The following is a 16,491-nucleotide window of genomic DNA, read 5'->3' on the forward strand; positions in this document are numbered from 1 at the left end:
ACCAATCTTACATGTCTATCGCAACAAAGGCCCTATCAATTCTTTAATTTGCTACTCGTATTACTTCTTTTCATTTGATCCTTGCTTAAGCTTGAAATCGCTCTGTCATGCTCTTTTCCCACTACTCTAATCTTAACCATTAAAGTTGTTATCATTTTTGTCCGAATACCATGCCGTTTTTTTCAATTTTAGGAGCTTCGTTTGTTCCTTAATCTAAAACTACACACGGCATGATTCTAGTAATACCACATATATGTAGGCGGCTTAATACCAAAGTCTTGGGCGGACCCTTTTCACAACTATACGTCAATTCAACTGATCCCATTGATATCCTTCGTCGGTCGGACAAAATCGACTACTAAGTCAACGTTGGTTGCCCGACAATTCATTCTTCATTCTCAAGCAACCAAGAGGCAGATGTTGACACCCAATTTTGACCGACCTATAACTCTTTCAGAATTGCTATTCGATTAAATATGTATATTTAAAACATATTTCGAGTTTAAAATGTTAATCGATTTTATCTAAAAATTATATATTTTAGTGTGCATAATTTATAAAAATTATTTTATTTAGTATTAAATTATTTTCATTATTATTAAATTACTATATTTATCGATAGTTAAACGCGAAATAATTACTTTACTTAAATATTTTTAAACTTAGATCTGTATAATTTATATAAAAATATTATAATGTGTAGTATTTTATTAATTGAATAGAATTTCCTTAAGGGCATGTTTGGAAAGACACACTGGTAATTGGATTTGGTGTAATTGGGTGTAATTACATTGTCTGTCATGTTTGGTAGAACATATAATTACTTAGTCAGCAGGTAATTGGTGTAATTGGCGGGGGGTAATTACACTCTCCAATTCACAAGCAGAGACTATAAATTGATAGTAATTCCATGGTGTAATTACCAGCTGATTATTTTTTAAATTCTTTTTTCTTTAAATTTCTTCTTTTTACTTTTTATTTTTAAATTTTTTTACTTCTATTGTTTTAAGTTCTTTTTTTATTTTTATTATTTTAAAATTTTCTAAAAGTCTATTTTTTATTTTATATTATTATATTTCATTTTCTTCTCGTTCTCAACCTTACTTCATGTGATTCGATGCAATTTTTTCATATTATCAATTTCTTTATGCCATGCTTATTTTCTCATTAGCATAATTCTATTAGTATTCTAATTTTTAAATTAAAATAGAATTTATTGTTAAGTAAGGATATAGAATTACGTTTTCTTTTTTTAAAAAAAATAAAAATAATCATATTTATGTATGGTAAGTTGAAATTTGCGATAAGAGTATTATGTTAAATTTTTTGTTTTGAATTTATAACTTATGTTATATTTTCAGTTTTATTTGTTTTAGTAATATTGAATTCAAATTGCAAGTCATTTTTTAGTTAGACTTGATAGATTATCTTTTTGTCAAACATTTTAATAATTTATGACATTTTATTTATATATTAATCTTTTTATCAAACTTGCATTTCACGATGTTCGTAGAAACTTCATACTTTTAGTTTTTATGATAAATTCAATTGAAATATATTAATTTGAAAAAATATAAATCAATTATTTTTTCATAATATTAGTTAAGAACATATGTTAATTAATTAATATATTTTCAAAAAATAATATATATCTTAAATATTTAATATCATTTATATAGTTTCTTAAATTTTAGTGTAAATTCTAAATAATTAATTTTTATTTTTTAAAATTTAATCTAATATTATGATTGCAATTGTGCATCCAAACAGAACATGTGTAATTACACTGTGGCATCCAAATAGGACATGTGTAATTACAGTGTAGTTACACTGTGGCAACCAAATAGGTTAGTGTAATTGCTGGACTGTGTAATTACTAGGCTGGTAATTACTACCTTAGTAATTACACCAAGCCCAATTACCATGTGGTTTGCAAACAGACCCTAATTTTGCTCCAAATCATTTAAATTTCAGTCTATTCTGTTCTATTTCCTTTCAATTCTAGTTTATTCATTTCAATTCTACTCACTCCAATTCAAATTCTCATTTCAATTATAGCCATTACTGATTTCAATTTTTGACTCATTCTCATTTCAAGACGCCAATTCAGTCAAATCTCAGCCATTCATTCAAAACAAAACCCAAAAGAGTTGTTAGGTCGTGCACCAAAACCTGTTTTGCTAAAAATGGGGCGCGACACCACTGAATGCATAGTGTCCCCTTAGGGTAATTATTCCCCTCTAATACCTTAGGTTTAAAGGAATAGATCATCTTGGGATAGAACGATTCTATTCACCAATTTATTGATCCAAAAACAATGGTGTCAGTGAGCCACTCAATAAGAGAAAAGTACACGAATATTTAATTGTGTAGAAGAAAAAGAAATTCAGAATCTTTGTTGTTTTAAAATGAGAGGAAATTCCTCTATTTATTGACAACAAAGGACAGTGTGAACAAATGCTTATTGTGCCTTATCGGAAAGGTCACAAACTTTTATAAAATTCACAATTTTTCATAAAAGTCGCAACTCTTCATAAAATTTGCAACTTTTCATAAAAGTCGCAACTTTTCATGAAAGTCACAACTCTTCATATTTCATTCACACCTTTTTAAAATCCAACAATGTGTACTTCAGATATCAATTCAAAGCTCTAATAAATGACATTGACCTTCAATCTACATTGTACCACCCCTACACAAAAAAAATGATTAACTCAAATCAGCAAAGGTATAAAGTAAGATTATCGAGAAACGGTAGACTAATGCATGCAACAATGCAAGTATACATAGGATTAACGGAGAAGCAGTCACAATTCCAAAATTAGAAAGAAAATTCTCAAGGTATAACTATTATATATGCATCTAAGTCAGCTAACTCACATAGTTTGGCCCAATATTTCATTTTGGTACTTAATGGTTAAACTTAAGTTTGGTCTAGTATTCCAATCTGACGATCATTTTCTTAAGTAAGTTCAAAAGGGGGCTAATATTTATACATATGGAATATTTGAGGGAGGCTTAATTTGTAAGATGGTGGTGACGGTTGTGAAAGTTGCTGAGGAGGAGGGAGAGGCTAGTTTTGGAAATAAATAAAATAAAAAGGAATCCTGATTTGTGGTGGTGCCACGTAGGCGGGCCTAAGGCTCTTTTATATATATATGATTGATTAAGAAGATATATATTTGATCTTCATTCTTTTCATCATTATTTTTTAATGCAAATGTAAGTTTTATATATAAACACATTATTCAATATAAACGATCTATCGTATTTAGAACATAAGGGATAAATTGTAAATATGGAACCCACGTTCCCAGAGACTTGTCAACCTATTTGGGTGCACTGAAGGAAACCGTTTTGCAGCCTTATTACAAAGAACCCTTGTACCCCAAAAAGGAAAATTATTTACAAGTGGCTATTTCTTAAATTTCATACCCCTTTTGTTTCTAACTACTAATTTGTGTTTACTATTTGATTCCATCAAAATATACTCTGATGGGATCAAAGAGGAAGAAGCAATGCTTCTGTGAAAACACTACTCAGTTACTCATCTATACCATTAGAGTATATATATACCCTAATGACATCAAGGAGGAAGAGGTAGTTTTTCAGTGAAAAGAATGTTCAATTAATGTTTGATACTATCAGAGTATATAGATATCATCAGAGTATATATATATTTCGATGGTATCAGTAGTGGTTCAATGAATATAACAAGGGTGCAGTCAGGTAAATAGTTTGGGTTGTGTCCACTTAGAGTAAATATATTGGGTTGAGTCCAATTTATGTAAATACTTTGCCTAATGGGTTCAATTTGTGTAGTTTTCCCTTACAAAATGACACAACAGACATCTACATGAGATGTTTAAAACGAACAAAGCTTAGTTAAGAAATCTAAGTAAAAATTGGTGCCAACTTTAAGTGACCACCCATAAGTTTGGCCCTTCTAAAATTTATCCACTCGATGGTTATACCAATATTGTTTGTCTTGAAGTTATGTGTTTAGGAGAGGATCTTTCATTTATTTATTTCCTCACATACATAAATCATATATAAGTTTCTTCACTAGTATATTTGTTTTATGCATTTGATTTTTTATATGCTTTACTTCAATCGAAGGTCAATAGAAATAAGAATGCATATACATCATGCTCATCAAATCCATTTGTAAAAATTATACTAAGTATATATGTTATTGTACTCTATTCATATATAGCCTCAGACGCTTGATGCTTCACTTTTTTTCCTTTTTTAAAAAAATAATTTTGGTTTGGATCAAGTGGATGTCATTTGTTTTTCAAAAAAAAAAAACTAACTATAAATCGCTGGAAATCCAATGAGAACATCATATCATATCATATCATTATATGTATATATATAAAGGAGAACCCTAGGTCTGCCTACGTGGCGTCACCAGAAGCCAGGATTCTCTTTATATTTATTTTATTTTCAAAACTAGTTTTCCCCTTTAATGAAAAGTTGTGACTTTAATGAAAAGCTGTGACTTTTATGAAGAGTTGCTCATTTCATAGAGAGTTGTGACTTTTATGAAAAGTTGTGACTTTTATGAAGAGTTGCAACTTTTATGAAAGGTTGTGATGTTTATGAAAGGTTGTGACATTTCCGAAGGGTTGCGACTTTTCCAAATAGTTGTGACCTTTCTGATAAGGCACAATAAGCATTTGTTCATACTATCCTTTGTTATCTATAAATAAAGGGATTTTCTCTCATTTTAAACAACGAAAATTCTCTACTTCTTCTTCTCCTGCACAGTAAAATACTTGTGTACTTTGCTCTTGTTGAGTGGCTAACTGACACCACTGTTTTTGTATCAATACGCTGGTGAATAAAATTGTTACATCCTGAGAGGATCTATTTCTGTAAATCTAGGGTACTAGAGGGGAATAATTTTTTAAGGGGACATTGTGCATTCAGTGTACTCTATTTTTCCTTTCTGTTTCATTCTATTGTTACAGATACTGGTATGTTCTTTTAAAGTCATTAATTTATGCTTGTGATATTAATTATTGTTTTTTATTACATGTTTTAAACTTTGTTGTTTATGTTTCTGCAAAGTTATTATCTCCAGTTATAATGAACATATACACTCAGTTTCAAAAATTCATGTTTTGATATTCTATATAAAATTCTATTGCTTAAAAGTACTATATATAAGCTTTACATATTCTCTATTTTTAGATAGATAAGAAGTTTCTCACGTATCAATTGAAGAAATTCATTATGCAAGTTCAAAAAGTTATAATTGCTTTCATGTTCAAGCGTAATTTTTTTAAAACATTTTTTTTAATATTTTCATGGGACATATATCACAATTGTATAAACTATGCAAGTTAAATGTGTTCTTTTTCTTACGAAATGCCTTCGTATTTATTTTTATTTTCTTCTTTATTTTCCTTTTAATGTTGATAAAAAACCAATGATATATTATTTCTGAATAATTTGTTCATTAGAGGTTCTTGACTTATGTGATAATGACAAACAATCAGATTCATGTTGAAATAATGCTAATATTTATTTAAGAACCTATTTTTCCATTATTTTAATGTATGGATATTAGTAAAAGATTATTTGTAAGTTCAATGCAATTATTCTTTGCGCGGACAAATTATCTAGTATATATATAAAAGAGATTCTTAGGCTCGCCTACGTGGCACCACAAACCATAATTCATTTTTAATTTAATAGTCTTACCCTTTCATTAAAAGTTGTGACATTATGAAAAGTTTCGACTTTTATGAAAAGTTGCGACCTTTATGAAGAGTAGCGACTTTTATGAAAAGTTATGACTTTTATGAAGAGTTCCAACTTTAATGAAAAACTGTGACTTTTATGAAAAGTTGTGACATTTCCGACGGGTTGCTACTTTTCCAAATATTTGTAACCGTTTCGATAAGGCACAATAAATATTTGTTCACATTATCCTTTGTTGTCTATAAATAGAGGAATTTCCTCTCATTTTAAAACAATGAAAATTTTGAACCTCCTCCTCCTTCTTCACAATTAAATATTTGTGTACTTTGCTCCTCTTGAATGGCTCACTGACACCATTGCTTATGTTACAGATTCTGGTATGTATTTTTACAGTGATTTATTTATGCCTATGTTATTAAGAATAAATGATAAGATATAATAATTTTAATTTTCCTTTACCTTGTTAATGTTTGTTACTACGTAATCTTATATGTAAGACAATATAATGTTTTAGTTTTAATGATTGATAGGATTTAAGTATTATTTTGTAAATTATGTGATATTAAATTCCCGCGCGAAGCGCGAATAATATTACTAGTTTTCAAAAAAGATAAAATAAAAGATCCCAGCAAGAAACTTGAAAGAAAAAACAATCGTTCTGCCAAGAGTGAGAGAAAAAAAATATAATATACACAAAAAAGCTCACAAGTGAGCGAGTTATGAAAATAAAATAGACGGCATTTACCGTCGGTTAACTCAAAAGGCATCTAGCGATATGTTTGTTTTCGGTTAATTCAAAAATTAAGTTAGCCCTTTTTGCATTTTTTGGGAAAAAAATTGACCATTTTGACTCCAGATTCCACCAAAACAGTTGCTCCATTAAACAAAATTAAATATGATAGGTGAAATAAAATTCCTTACACAAAACTCACCTGAACCCTTCCCCTATCAAGATACAAATCTTAAAATTAATAACGAAAACTGTTAATTTCCTAAATCTTAATATTACTCTCTTCACAAAAAAATTCTAAAACTTGCAAACTATTCTACTTGAGGATCAAAGTAAATAACTTTCGAAGAGTTGGCAACGCAACTAATGTACACATCACATCTTAGCCTTTTTGAAGTCATTTTTAACAAATGGTTTTGAAATTTCCACATCAAATTTTACTCGCAAGAAAAATAAACCTCACAAAAAGTGAAAATATCACTCAATAATGAAACAAAGCATGAGGAACATCTACTAAGAAATAAAAATTCACCTCCGTTATGTATCACAAATTTAACCGTAATAACATTATTATTTTCATTAAAGTATGACCAACTCAATAGCCGGAGGCACTTCACGTTCAAGCTGGAGCTTGGCAAGATTTCTCGAAGTTTGCGTGTGTTTGATTTCGCTAGGGCACGGAGGGATACGATAAAAAAATGGAGTACCTGGATCAATAATGACTTTCTCAAGAGCAACACCATTTTCCAAAAAGTACCTAACGAGTTCAAGTTGAAATAAGCCTGTATAAAACCCCAAAAATTTGACCACTTTGAGGTGATGGAGTGGGCATTTTATGGCTGCTTTCTTACACTCTTTCTTTGCCTCGAAGGGGATTGACATCACCTGCCGTAAATATATACAACACAAATTAAAAAATAATGATAAGATAAGTCAGTAAAGCTAATAAAAGAAAATTTTGAACAGGCCTTTTTCTTGGGACACAAGTTAAATGAAAAGAATTAAACTTTGGGGAATCACTGATGAACCATGATTCTATCAATCGCTCATGTCATTTGACTTCTCCTACTACTTTGTTCTTCTACAAATTCCCTAAAGTATTTACCACACGGAGGAAGGAAAGTGGGGAATATGGACAAGAATATTACAGACGTGGAGTGCTCAATTTTCTGAGAGAATTGCAACTTCTTTCAACATGTTTGGGTCGACTTATTTTAGACTAAGTTGCTTGGAATCGGTTGTGGATCTAAATTTTAAGATTCGGGATATATGGCTTCCTTGATCGACTGAATGAAAACTTCCCATTATCATGTAAGATGCCTCCTAGTCAAGTTGACTAATTCAACAATATTCAATCACCACTACTCATTATCCATGTTCTAGACTCTCTGTGAGAAAAATCTTAACTTGGAGAAATTAGGAAACAAAAGAATACATAAGTGACTTATCATATAAACATATTCGAGCTGCATGCCGGACTTGCTAACCGAAATGAACCTTCTCCAACATTTCTTTTCAAGAACCAAAAGATTTGTGCCAAAAAGAACAAAAGTTCTAGGAAACCTAATCAGAAGGTCTAGAAGATTCTCAACCTAACCAGTTGTACAAGGTCTAGAAGATTCTCAACCTAGGCACAAGGAAGGCATGTGAAGAGCAAAATGGCTGTTAGTGTTTGTTACAAACTAGTCCAATAATTAGGTGACAAGTGTACAAATAATCATTGTTTAATTCATTTATTTTGGTACAGAATTTAGACCTAGTTTTGTATAAATACAATAGCATGTACAGTAAACTTATGAGGTGGAATACACAGAGATTTGTGTATACAATTTCTTTGGAATGTGATATTCAAGTTTTCAAAGCATATGATGATTACCAATCATACACCCATTCCAGCAGAGTGCAGACTTGGGAATAGGCGAATCTTAATGCAAATTCGAGAAAATGAAAAAAGCTATAGAGGGATTCATTGATTTAGCGGAACAGCAATAGCAATCTTATGATAGTGTTGGCAATCTGATTATGGTTAATAGAAAGGAAACTGAACTTAAAAGGCAGATTTTGAGTTCAAACAACAATGCATGTCGAAAAATTATACATAATCAGATTGCTGGATTGGTAAGTATGATCAGATAAGGGTGAACGGATATAGAAAAACGAAAAGCCTAAAAGAACCACTTAGTAGAACTGGAACAAATAACCAATGCTAAAAAACATCCTGGAAACAACAATTGAGGTGTTTCTGGTTAAATGAATGAGACAACATACTAGAGGTGTCAAATGGGCGGGTTGGTTGAAATTGGAGATATTAAAATGGGTTGAAATAGAAATTGGGTTGAGTCTTGACCCGCCTAAGTTTACTTTGGGCTCAAATGGGTTGGGCTCAAATGAGCTTAAAAATGGTTGGGTCTTTACCCGCTTAATCTCAATAGTTTTAATATATTGTTTATTTAAGTTTTATAACCACATTTTAGATTCAACTTAAGAAAATTACAAAAAAAGTTATAAATGGATAGATAAATCCTAAAAAATATAAAACAAAAGTAATTCATACCTTCAATATAAGAACATACATTACATCAATACAAATAAAGAGTCTTAAAATGGGTTGAAATTGAAAATTAAATTGGGCTCAATTGAGGATTCTCTTAAAATGGGGGGTTGAGATTAAACCTAATTCAAATTATCTTAAGTCCAACCCTTAAAATTATGGGCGGGTTACCTATAGGTGGGCTCATTTTTGACACCCCTACAAAATACTAAGTGTTTTACTATAAATTGATCAATACAAATAAAAAGTACAGCCATATAAACTAACTTGTAAGAGATGGACGACTACCAAATCCAAAGGTCATCAGATGAGTGTAATGCTATGAGAAGTTATTTAGTAAAACCGAGCAATGATGGTGCCTTCCAGCTACAATGACCTTGAGCTATTATCACGGGAAGAGTGTTGGCTACTAAGAAATTTTCTCGGAGAAGTAATGGAGATGGTCTAGTGGTGATAACAACTTTAGGGCCACATGGGTAGATAATGTCTTCTTACCAGAAATCTAGGAACTTTTTGGAAAGGGACATTATCAGTGCATTGCACTTCTTTCATGAGACAGAAATTTTTACAAGAGGCTGGACTGCAATATTCACAGCATTGGTTCTTAAGAACAAGGTAAAAGGATGAAATTACTACCGGGGTCCTAACAACAAGGATGAAACAAGTATTGGCAAGTAGATATCAAGGTCAAAAAATGCATGTATTTGTAAAGGGAAGGAAAAACTATAGATCCAGTGTTATTAGAAAATGAATTCTTGGAGCCTTAAATAGAATTAAAGTAGCAAGAATTATTTGTTAGCTGGACTTGAGAAAGGTGTACTAGACTTATTCAGATCGATGGATCTCGTCTCCTTAGCATCAAAGCCAAGACTCCGTCCAAATCTGTCACTCCTTGAGTGAAGCCTTCTTTACTATGAGAGCACCGATGAATGATTCATTCATAAGTTATCACCTCAGACTAGGGACAACACAGGATCAAGCAAAGATTTGACCCGGTGGAACAATCATGTAAACTGGCAATATTACTGAAGCTTTTGAATCCACACGTTTGCAAACAAATGGAAAAATATAATTAGGATATGCAATTAAATAGGAGAACCCCGTTATCCCATTCTCTTCCTAAGCAATGGAAACATTCAGTAAGATGCTGCATTATGCCATGAATATAGTATGGATAGAAGGAGTCAAAAGTTGGGGAAAGTTGTACAAATGAAAATATGGAAATTTTTCATGTACACGATATGCAGACTATACCCTATTTCTATTTGGACTTGAGGAGCGGAAGATCATGCATCAGAGATCTCTACTATTACACTTTGAGACAGCACTTGACTGCGTTTAAATTGAGAATCCAGGCTGAGACATACATGAGCAAGTCTCTAAATGCCAGATATAGAAGTGCAATAATATGGCAGAGAGTGATACATAAGGTTGAGAAGATTGGCAACCCGCAAGAAACTGTATCTATCATTTTTTAAGGTGCAAAGACGGTTCGATAATGCAAGGAGAAAGATGTGGCAAGTTGATTCAAAGAGCATAAAAATAGAGCTATATTCTCTAAGAAGAGTAGTTCATAGATAAAAACTTTGGGTATTAAAAAAAGTGTCTATTGTTGAATTAGTTTGTGGAGATAAAACACAGTAGAGCAAAACAATTTATGGATTAAGCTGTTAAACATAGAGCATGGCAAGGATATGAGATGTTCAAAAGCAAAACTAATCAATACATCTGATGATGTCACAATTTGAAAGTACATTAGAACTTATGGAATTGATTCTTTTAATCTTGTGAAAGCTTTTAGTTGCAAGAAGAAGATAAAGTTTCATGTACGCCGGATCAAGAAGCTTTAATAACTTATTCAGAATTACATCTCATAGCTATCCATATAAAAGATGTGATTGAAGAATACAGAGAAAGGCTATCTTTTAATATTAGATTAAGAAGGAGATTGCATGACTGGGAGGTTGACAGAACAACAGAATCTTCTACTTGTAAAGGTTGGAGCCCTCTTGGTGCTTTTTTAAATAACACAGTGGGAAAAGGCATAAAAACCCTATGGACTTATCTCAGTTTTCCAGTTACACACTTATTCTTTGTGATGTCCCTACGACCCCTATACTATTTTGTAGTGCAAAAAGTACCACCGTAAGTACTGACATGGAAAAAATAAACAATGATGGTGGCTCTGTTTTCTTGCGCCTTGTAAGGCGCATAGGTTGTTGTGCCTTGCTACCCTAATTTAAACAGCGTCTCCCCTACCGTTTAAATGTTACCCTTTTGATTTCAAACCCTTTTGGAATTTTTGGTCAATTTTTTTGCCCTTCTGGCTCCGTACTCGTGTTTTTCCTTTCAAGTTTTTTTGTGGTTGAGATTATCAATAGTTTTTTTTATAATGTTTCGCGGTAATTCTTTTATTTTAATTATTATTTTATTACTTTTATTGTGATATGTATTGTTTTTTATTTAATTTAACTAGTAACTAAAATTATTTTTATTGACTTCTCTATGTCTATAGTGATTTATATGATTGTTTTTTATAGTTATAAATGCTAATATGATTTAATTGCTTTGGAACTTATGTTTTCTACTTCCATTAGGAAAGTAAATTTCCTCATTTTTAAGGAGCTTGATTTCCTAGAAAAAATATTTCACAAAATATATTGACCACCAATCATGAAAATAGATAAACATTTTTCTCCATACAAAACACACCCTAGATAATTTTTTTTACTTTTATTGCTTGATTTTTATTGAAAATATTATGCACACAACTTTAGCCAAGTGCGTGCACCCACTCATGAGTAGGAAAAACATAATTTGTGTATCTACTCAGCTACAAAAAAAAAATCCTGGATCAGACACGGGGGTGGGGGGCATGGATGGTGGCCTGGTGGGACAAGTGGCGGATCACCGCTCAAGATTTAGAAAAGGGCCTAAAAAGTAGAAGAAAAATTATATCTTTTGGACTCTAGAGCCTCTATCATTTAGTTTGTATTTGTCTTTTCATGCACTATATGGAGGTGCAAAGTAAAAGCCACATCAACACTTCCTATGGTATTATTCTACTACAAAATAATTCATATAGAACAACTTCAAAGAATAAGTGTAACAAGAAATCCGATACAAGTTCGGGTTTTTTTTCTCTTTTCCCTTATATAATCGTTACTTGATTTTTGAAAAAATAAATATTTAAGAGAGAGAAAACATCAGATACCATGTGAAGCCCTAAGCCTCCTCTACAATACCATCCAGGCTCGATTCCGACTCTTTGAGCCTGGAGTCATTTGATTGGGATTCGGGATGCCACCTTCGAATCCTACTATTAGAATTTGGAAGTTCCCCTCGGTTCTAACAACATTTTGTAATCCCTCATCTCTGAAACCTCTACCCCAGTGCATTCCTCCTTCACCCATCTAACTAGCTAGGCAACAACTTACTTCTCAATTTTCTTAGTTGGTTGTTCTCATTTGAAACCAACCAGTATAATTATGACAAGAAAGTAGGTTTATAAAAGATGCTCAGGGTTGGAATTTAAGGTTCAGAAGACCTTTAAATGAATGGGAGGTGAATAGAATGGTTGAATTTCTAAATATCCTAGAATGATACAAGGAACTCTGTAACAGTGAAGACAAACTGTTATGGGCTCCAGATACACAGGAGAGATTCTCAGTTGGAACAGCTTACAGAAACTCACAGAGGACACACACTCAATCAAGCTACTGGCCATGGAAAATGATCTGGAAAGTTAAGGTGCCCTTCAAGGTGGCCTGTTTTACTTGGCTCTTAGCAAAACAGGTTGTTCTCACGCAGGATAACCGTATGAAGAAGGGCCTCGATTTGTGCTCCAGATGTTTTTTTTGTGAATGTGAGACAGTGACAATAAATCATCTCTTTTTACACTTTAAGGAGACATTGAAACTTCGGCAAATTTTCATCAATAAAAGGGGCATTAATTGGTCTATGCCAGGAAACATAAAGGAAACTTTGGCATGTTGGAATCGGGATGGAAATCAGTCAGGGCACAGGGAGAGATGGAAGATTGTCCCAGACTGCATTTGGTGGACTATTTGGCTGGAAAGGAATCAGAGATGTTTTGAGAATAAGAGCTGCTCTATGGAGAAGATGAAGCTGAAATGTTTAGCTCTTTTCTGTTTTTGGTGTAAACATGAATATCCTCATGAAAATGAGGATATCCCTAGTATCTTAGAGTTCTTGAGTTTATAGGAAAACAGCAACACTTCTGTATTTCTGATTGTAAGTATTACTGGAATACGTCATGAGTATTCCTGTGTTTATAATACAAGTTACCTTTTCTCAAAAAAGTAGTTTTATTAAACACATAATAATCACTGTATAGTACTTCCCAATTCCATCATATAATATACTGGCAACAAACAGGTGGAAACCTAAGATTTTGGAGCAACACAATCGACAACTGAAACCACAATCCCAACACTCTGAGGTCATTCCATTACGCTAAACAAGTGCAGTAATTCAGTAAAAAATATTCAAGAAACTGGAGGAATGATGAGACTCTAAGCTCTTTGATGAAATGATGAGACTTTAAGCTCTTTGTTACAGATAATAAATCAAAGCTCAGTGACGACAGAGCTGTCTACTACCTATCTAAAATGACACCTATGTAAGGGCAGGACTTTTATATTGGCACAGTCAGATGAGTTAAAATGCAAGAGTACCATTTATTCAAGTTTAGCTCTTCACAATTGTTTCAACTCAAGCTCAACGACTTAAATAACCAAGTTTATTAAAGAAGTAGCATCAATAACTGCATGAACCAGAATTGCTAATATGAATAAATCAGACTTTTGTACACCAAAGAGGAAAAGGCATGATACTTACCTGTAGTTCAAATTCCTTCAACTGTGGGGCAGCCCTTATTATAGACGTGCAACCTAAGAGACTCTGGCCTGACACTCTTAGTGAATTTCCAAATGTAATAAAAACAAATTTCTTGAGCTTCGTAAGTTCAGGAAAATTGTAATGCTCCAAATCTTCGTGCGGATAATCAAACTACAGAGAAGGCACCAGTTAGTGCTAGGCTAGTAAAACAAGAGTAGATAGACACAAACTTTGTTCACTAACCAATGATATACAAGCATCTACTGTAAGGACCTCCAGCTGAGAGAGAACGCACAAAAGACGAGAGGATATGTCATCCAATAAATGGGTGTATGGCATACCCAAAATCTCTACATCAACCAGCATCGGGACATTCTTAAGCAGTAATACTTTTCCTGCTGAAGTCCTTAATGATATAAGATTTGTATCACAAATTTTAAGTGATTTTACATTGAAGCAGCTATATATCTCCAAGTGTCTCAACTTGAGGGACGGACCAACAACTTCCAAATTTTTCAATGTTCCTGATCCATGAACTTGCATTCTTTCAAGAAATGGACAATTGCGTAGAAAGAACTCAAGAACTTGGCCCGTCACATTTACAGATTTCAATATAAGCACTTTTAGAGACTTGAAATTCTGGTTGATAAGTGAGAGAATTTGGAGGTTATTAGAGCATGAAGAAGAATCTCCAAGACCAAGGAGCCGCTCCGGAAAAGTATAACAGGAATCAAAATTACGAGTGAATGATCCACACCTTAATAAGTCTAACTCTAGTCTTTGAACTTTCTTAGAAAAGGCAAGTTCAAGCCATTTGTCAATGTCGTGCTGAGCAAATTTGTTTAAATCAAAGTAAACACGAAATTGGTCAAGTCTCTGGCCTTTAAACTTTTGCAAAGCAGAGTTGACCCATGTCAGATACTTGTCCATATGCCCTTTTTGTAGCTTGGGTTGCACGAACACTTGATCCAAGTATTTTGTAGCATCAAAATCAAGGTGATCAATATATGTCCATAAGTTTAGCCAACGCCTTGAGAGGAGACTTGTATCTGCAGCTTCCTTAACAGTAAAGAAAGACAATATATATACCAGAATTTCATCAGGTAACTGACTGACACGATCTTCTTGTGCAATGCAGACTTCCTTTTGACACTAGAAACAAAAAAATTGATCAAACCACAAGAATGACAAGAGACTGAAGAAAAGAGATATGGGGTTGAGAAAAACACCTTTTTTAAAGCAAATTTGTTGGAAAGTCGCAGTCTTTTCTCCATGGGTTCTACATAAGATAATGTTTGTATTATTTTTAATTTTTGTTCCAACCAGGAAGATACAATCATTGCCGAAAGCTAACAATAAATAAAAAGGGGACCTTGATTGCAGTTTAGATGCAAAAACAAAGGATAAAACAGAGACAGAGTACCACAAAAACACACTATTTTTTTATAAGATCAAAAATTCAGAGTAGGATTCACGAGTACCTGGAATTACTAAAGGAAGAAGAAGAAAGATGCTGCTGCGCTGTTCCAAATTGAGAAATCGCTCTTACCGTGAGGACGACAGACTAGGGCTAATATTATATATAGTTTTTGCCTTATATATGTATATATATATATATATGATATACTATTAGATACAAAAGCATTATTTTATTTGTTTTAATTTTATAATTTTGTTTTCAATTATTTTTATAATATTTTAAACATATTTTTTAAAAGGAAAAGGGCCCAAAATACGCTCGAAGTATTGAAAATGGTACACAACTACCCCTCATTCACCTATTGGCTCTCAAATACTTTCTCCATCCACCTATTGGCTCACAAATACCCTCCACATCCACCTTTAGCTCCAATTTTAACCACTTCATTAACAGAGGACCATTTAAAATAATTAAATAGTTCTTTTAATTACATGGCGCTCAACTATTGGTTGCAATTTAATTATTTAATATAATTTTAAACCCACCAATTTTTAACTAAACCCGCCCCAATACTTATTAAACTCCCCCGCCCCAATACCAAAACAACCCAACTAATAAAAAAGAACCCTAAAACCTTCGTTCCCAAATTTACACTCCATTTTTCATGATCCTCAATCCAACTTGAAATTGGCCTTTTCCTAAAAGGTCACGTATATTTTACATGTAAATTTTCATTCTCATTTATAGAAATTAGGATATTGGAACCTAGAGGACAAGATGGTGCAATAATCAACCCTTCTTCCATGTTTCCCTTTTGCATATCTGTTCATACCCAAGGACTTTTGGGACCTCATGGTTAAGCTCTAGAAGTAATTGATGCTTACTAGATCAATTGTGTTGTCTTTTTCTGCAGTTAAATTGTCCCTTATAAAAAAAATCAATTTCATAGTCTGAATTTGCTATAGCTAACTGTCCTACAGTTGGAGGACATGCATGCATGTTAGCCACATTATGTAACACTGCACCACCTATGAAATGCCGTGAGATAATTAAAATTGAATTCTTATGTTAGTTACTTATTTTTCCTCTCTTTATGTTGTTTTCCATTTTTTCTTGTTCGGCAGTCATGGGAGTAAAACAAAGGTATTTATGCAACCTGTACTCTTGTTGTTTAAACACGAGAATAGATCATTACTCCTCTTGTCCCATAATATGTAC

General features: G+C 32.6%; 1 protein-coding gene across 2 annotated transcripts; it reads right to left on the reverse strand.

Annotated features, from left to right (window-relative positions):
- Positions 1-6,896: 6,896 nt before the first annotated feature.
- LOC125844063 (F-box/FBD/LRR-repeat protein At5g53840-like) lies at positions 6,897-15,432 on the reverse strand. 2 transcript variants are annotated; one of them, XM_049523298.1, is made up of 5 exons: positions 15,335-15,432; positions 15,083-15,132; positions 14,097-14,996; positions 13,854-14,024; positions 6,897-7,327 (listed from the first exon to the last, which is right to left on the reverse strand). In XM_049523298.1, exons 2-5 carry the CDS (start codon positions 15,125-15,127, stop codon positions 7,022-7,024), a joined length of 1,422 nt encoding a protein of 473 aa, XP_049379255.1. In that variant the 5' UTR covers positions 15,128-15,132; positions 15,335-15,432; the 3' UTR covers positions 6,897-7,021. The 2 variants fall into 2 exon arrangements, with proteins under 2 accessions (XP_049379255.1, XP_049379254.1); XM_049523297.1 differs by having other exon boundaries at positions 14,097-15,005.
- Between the last annotated feature and the right edge of the window lie 1,059 nt (positions 15,433-16,491).

The sequence above is a fragment of the Solanum stenotomum genome, chromosome 11 (genome assembly GCF_019186545.1).
Source record: "Solanum stenotomum isolate F172 chromosome 11, ASM1918654v1, whole genome shotgun sequence".
NCBI classification, from domain to species: domain Eukaryota; kingdom Viridiplantae; phylum Streptophyta; class Magnoliopsida; order Solanales; family Solanaceae; genus Solanum; species Solanum stenotomum.

Bases quoted from the DNA above. Each gene is read 5' to 3' on its own strand.
- LOC125844063 (XM_049523297.1), bottom strand. From the start codon at position 15,127: ATGGAGAAAAGACTGCGACTTTCCAACAAATTTGCTTTAAAAAAG. The intron at 15,006-15,082 runs GTGTTTTTCTCA...TTTTGTTTCTAG, and splicing joins ACAAATTTGCTTTAAAAAAG to TGTCAAAAGGAAGTCTGCAT. The intron at 7,328-13,853 runs GTAAGTATCATG...TATTTACGGCAG, and splicing joins TGAAGGAATTTGAACTACAG to GTGATGTCAATCCCCTTCGA.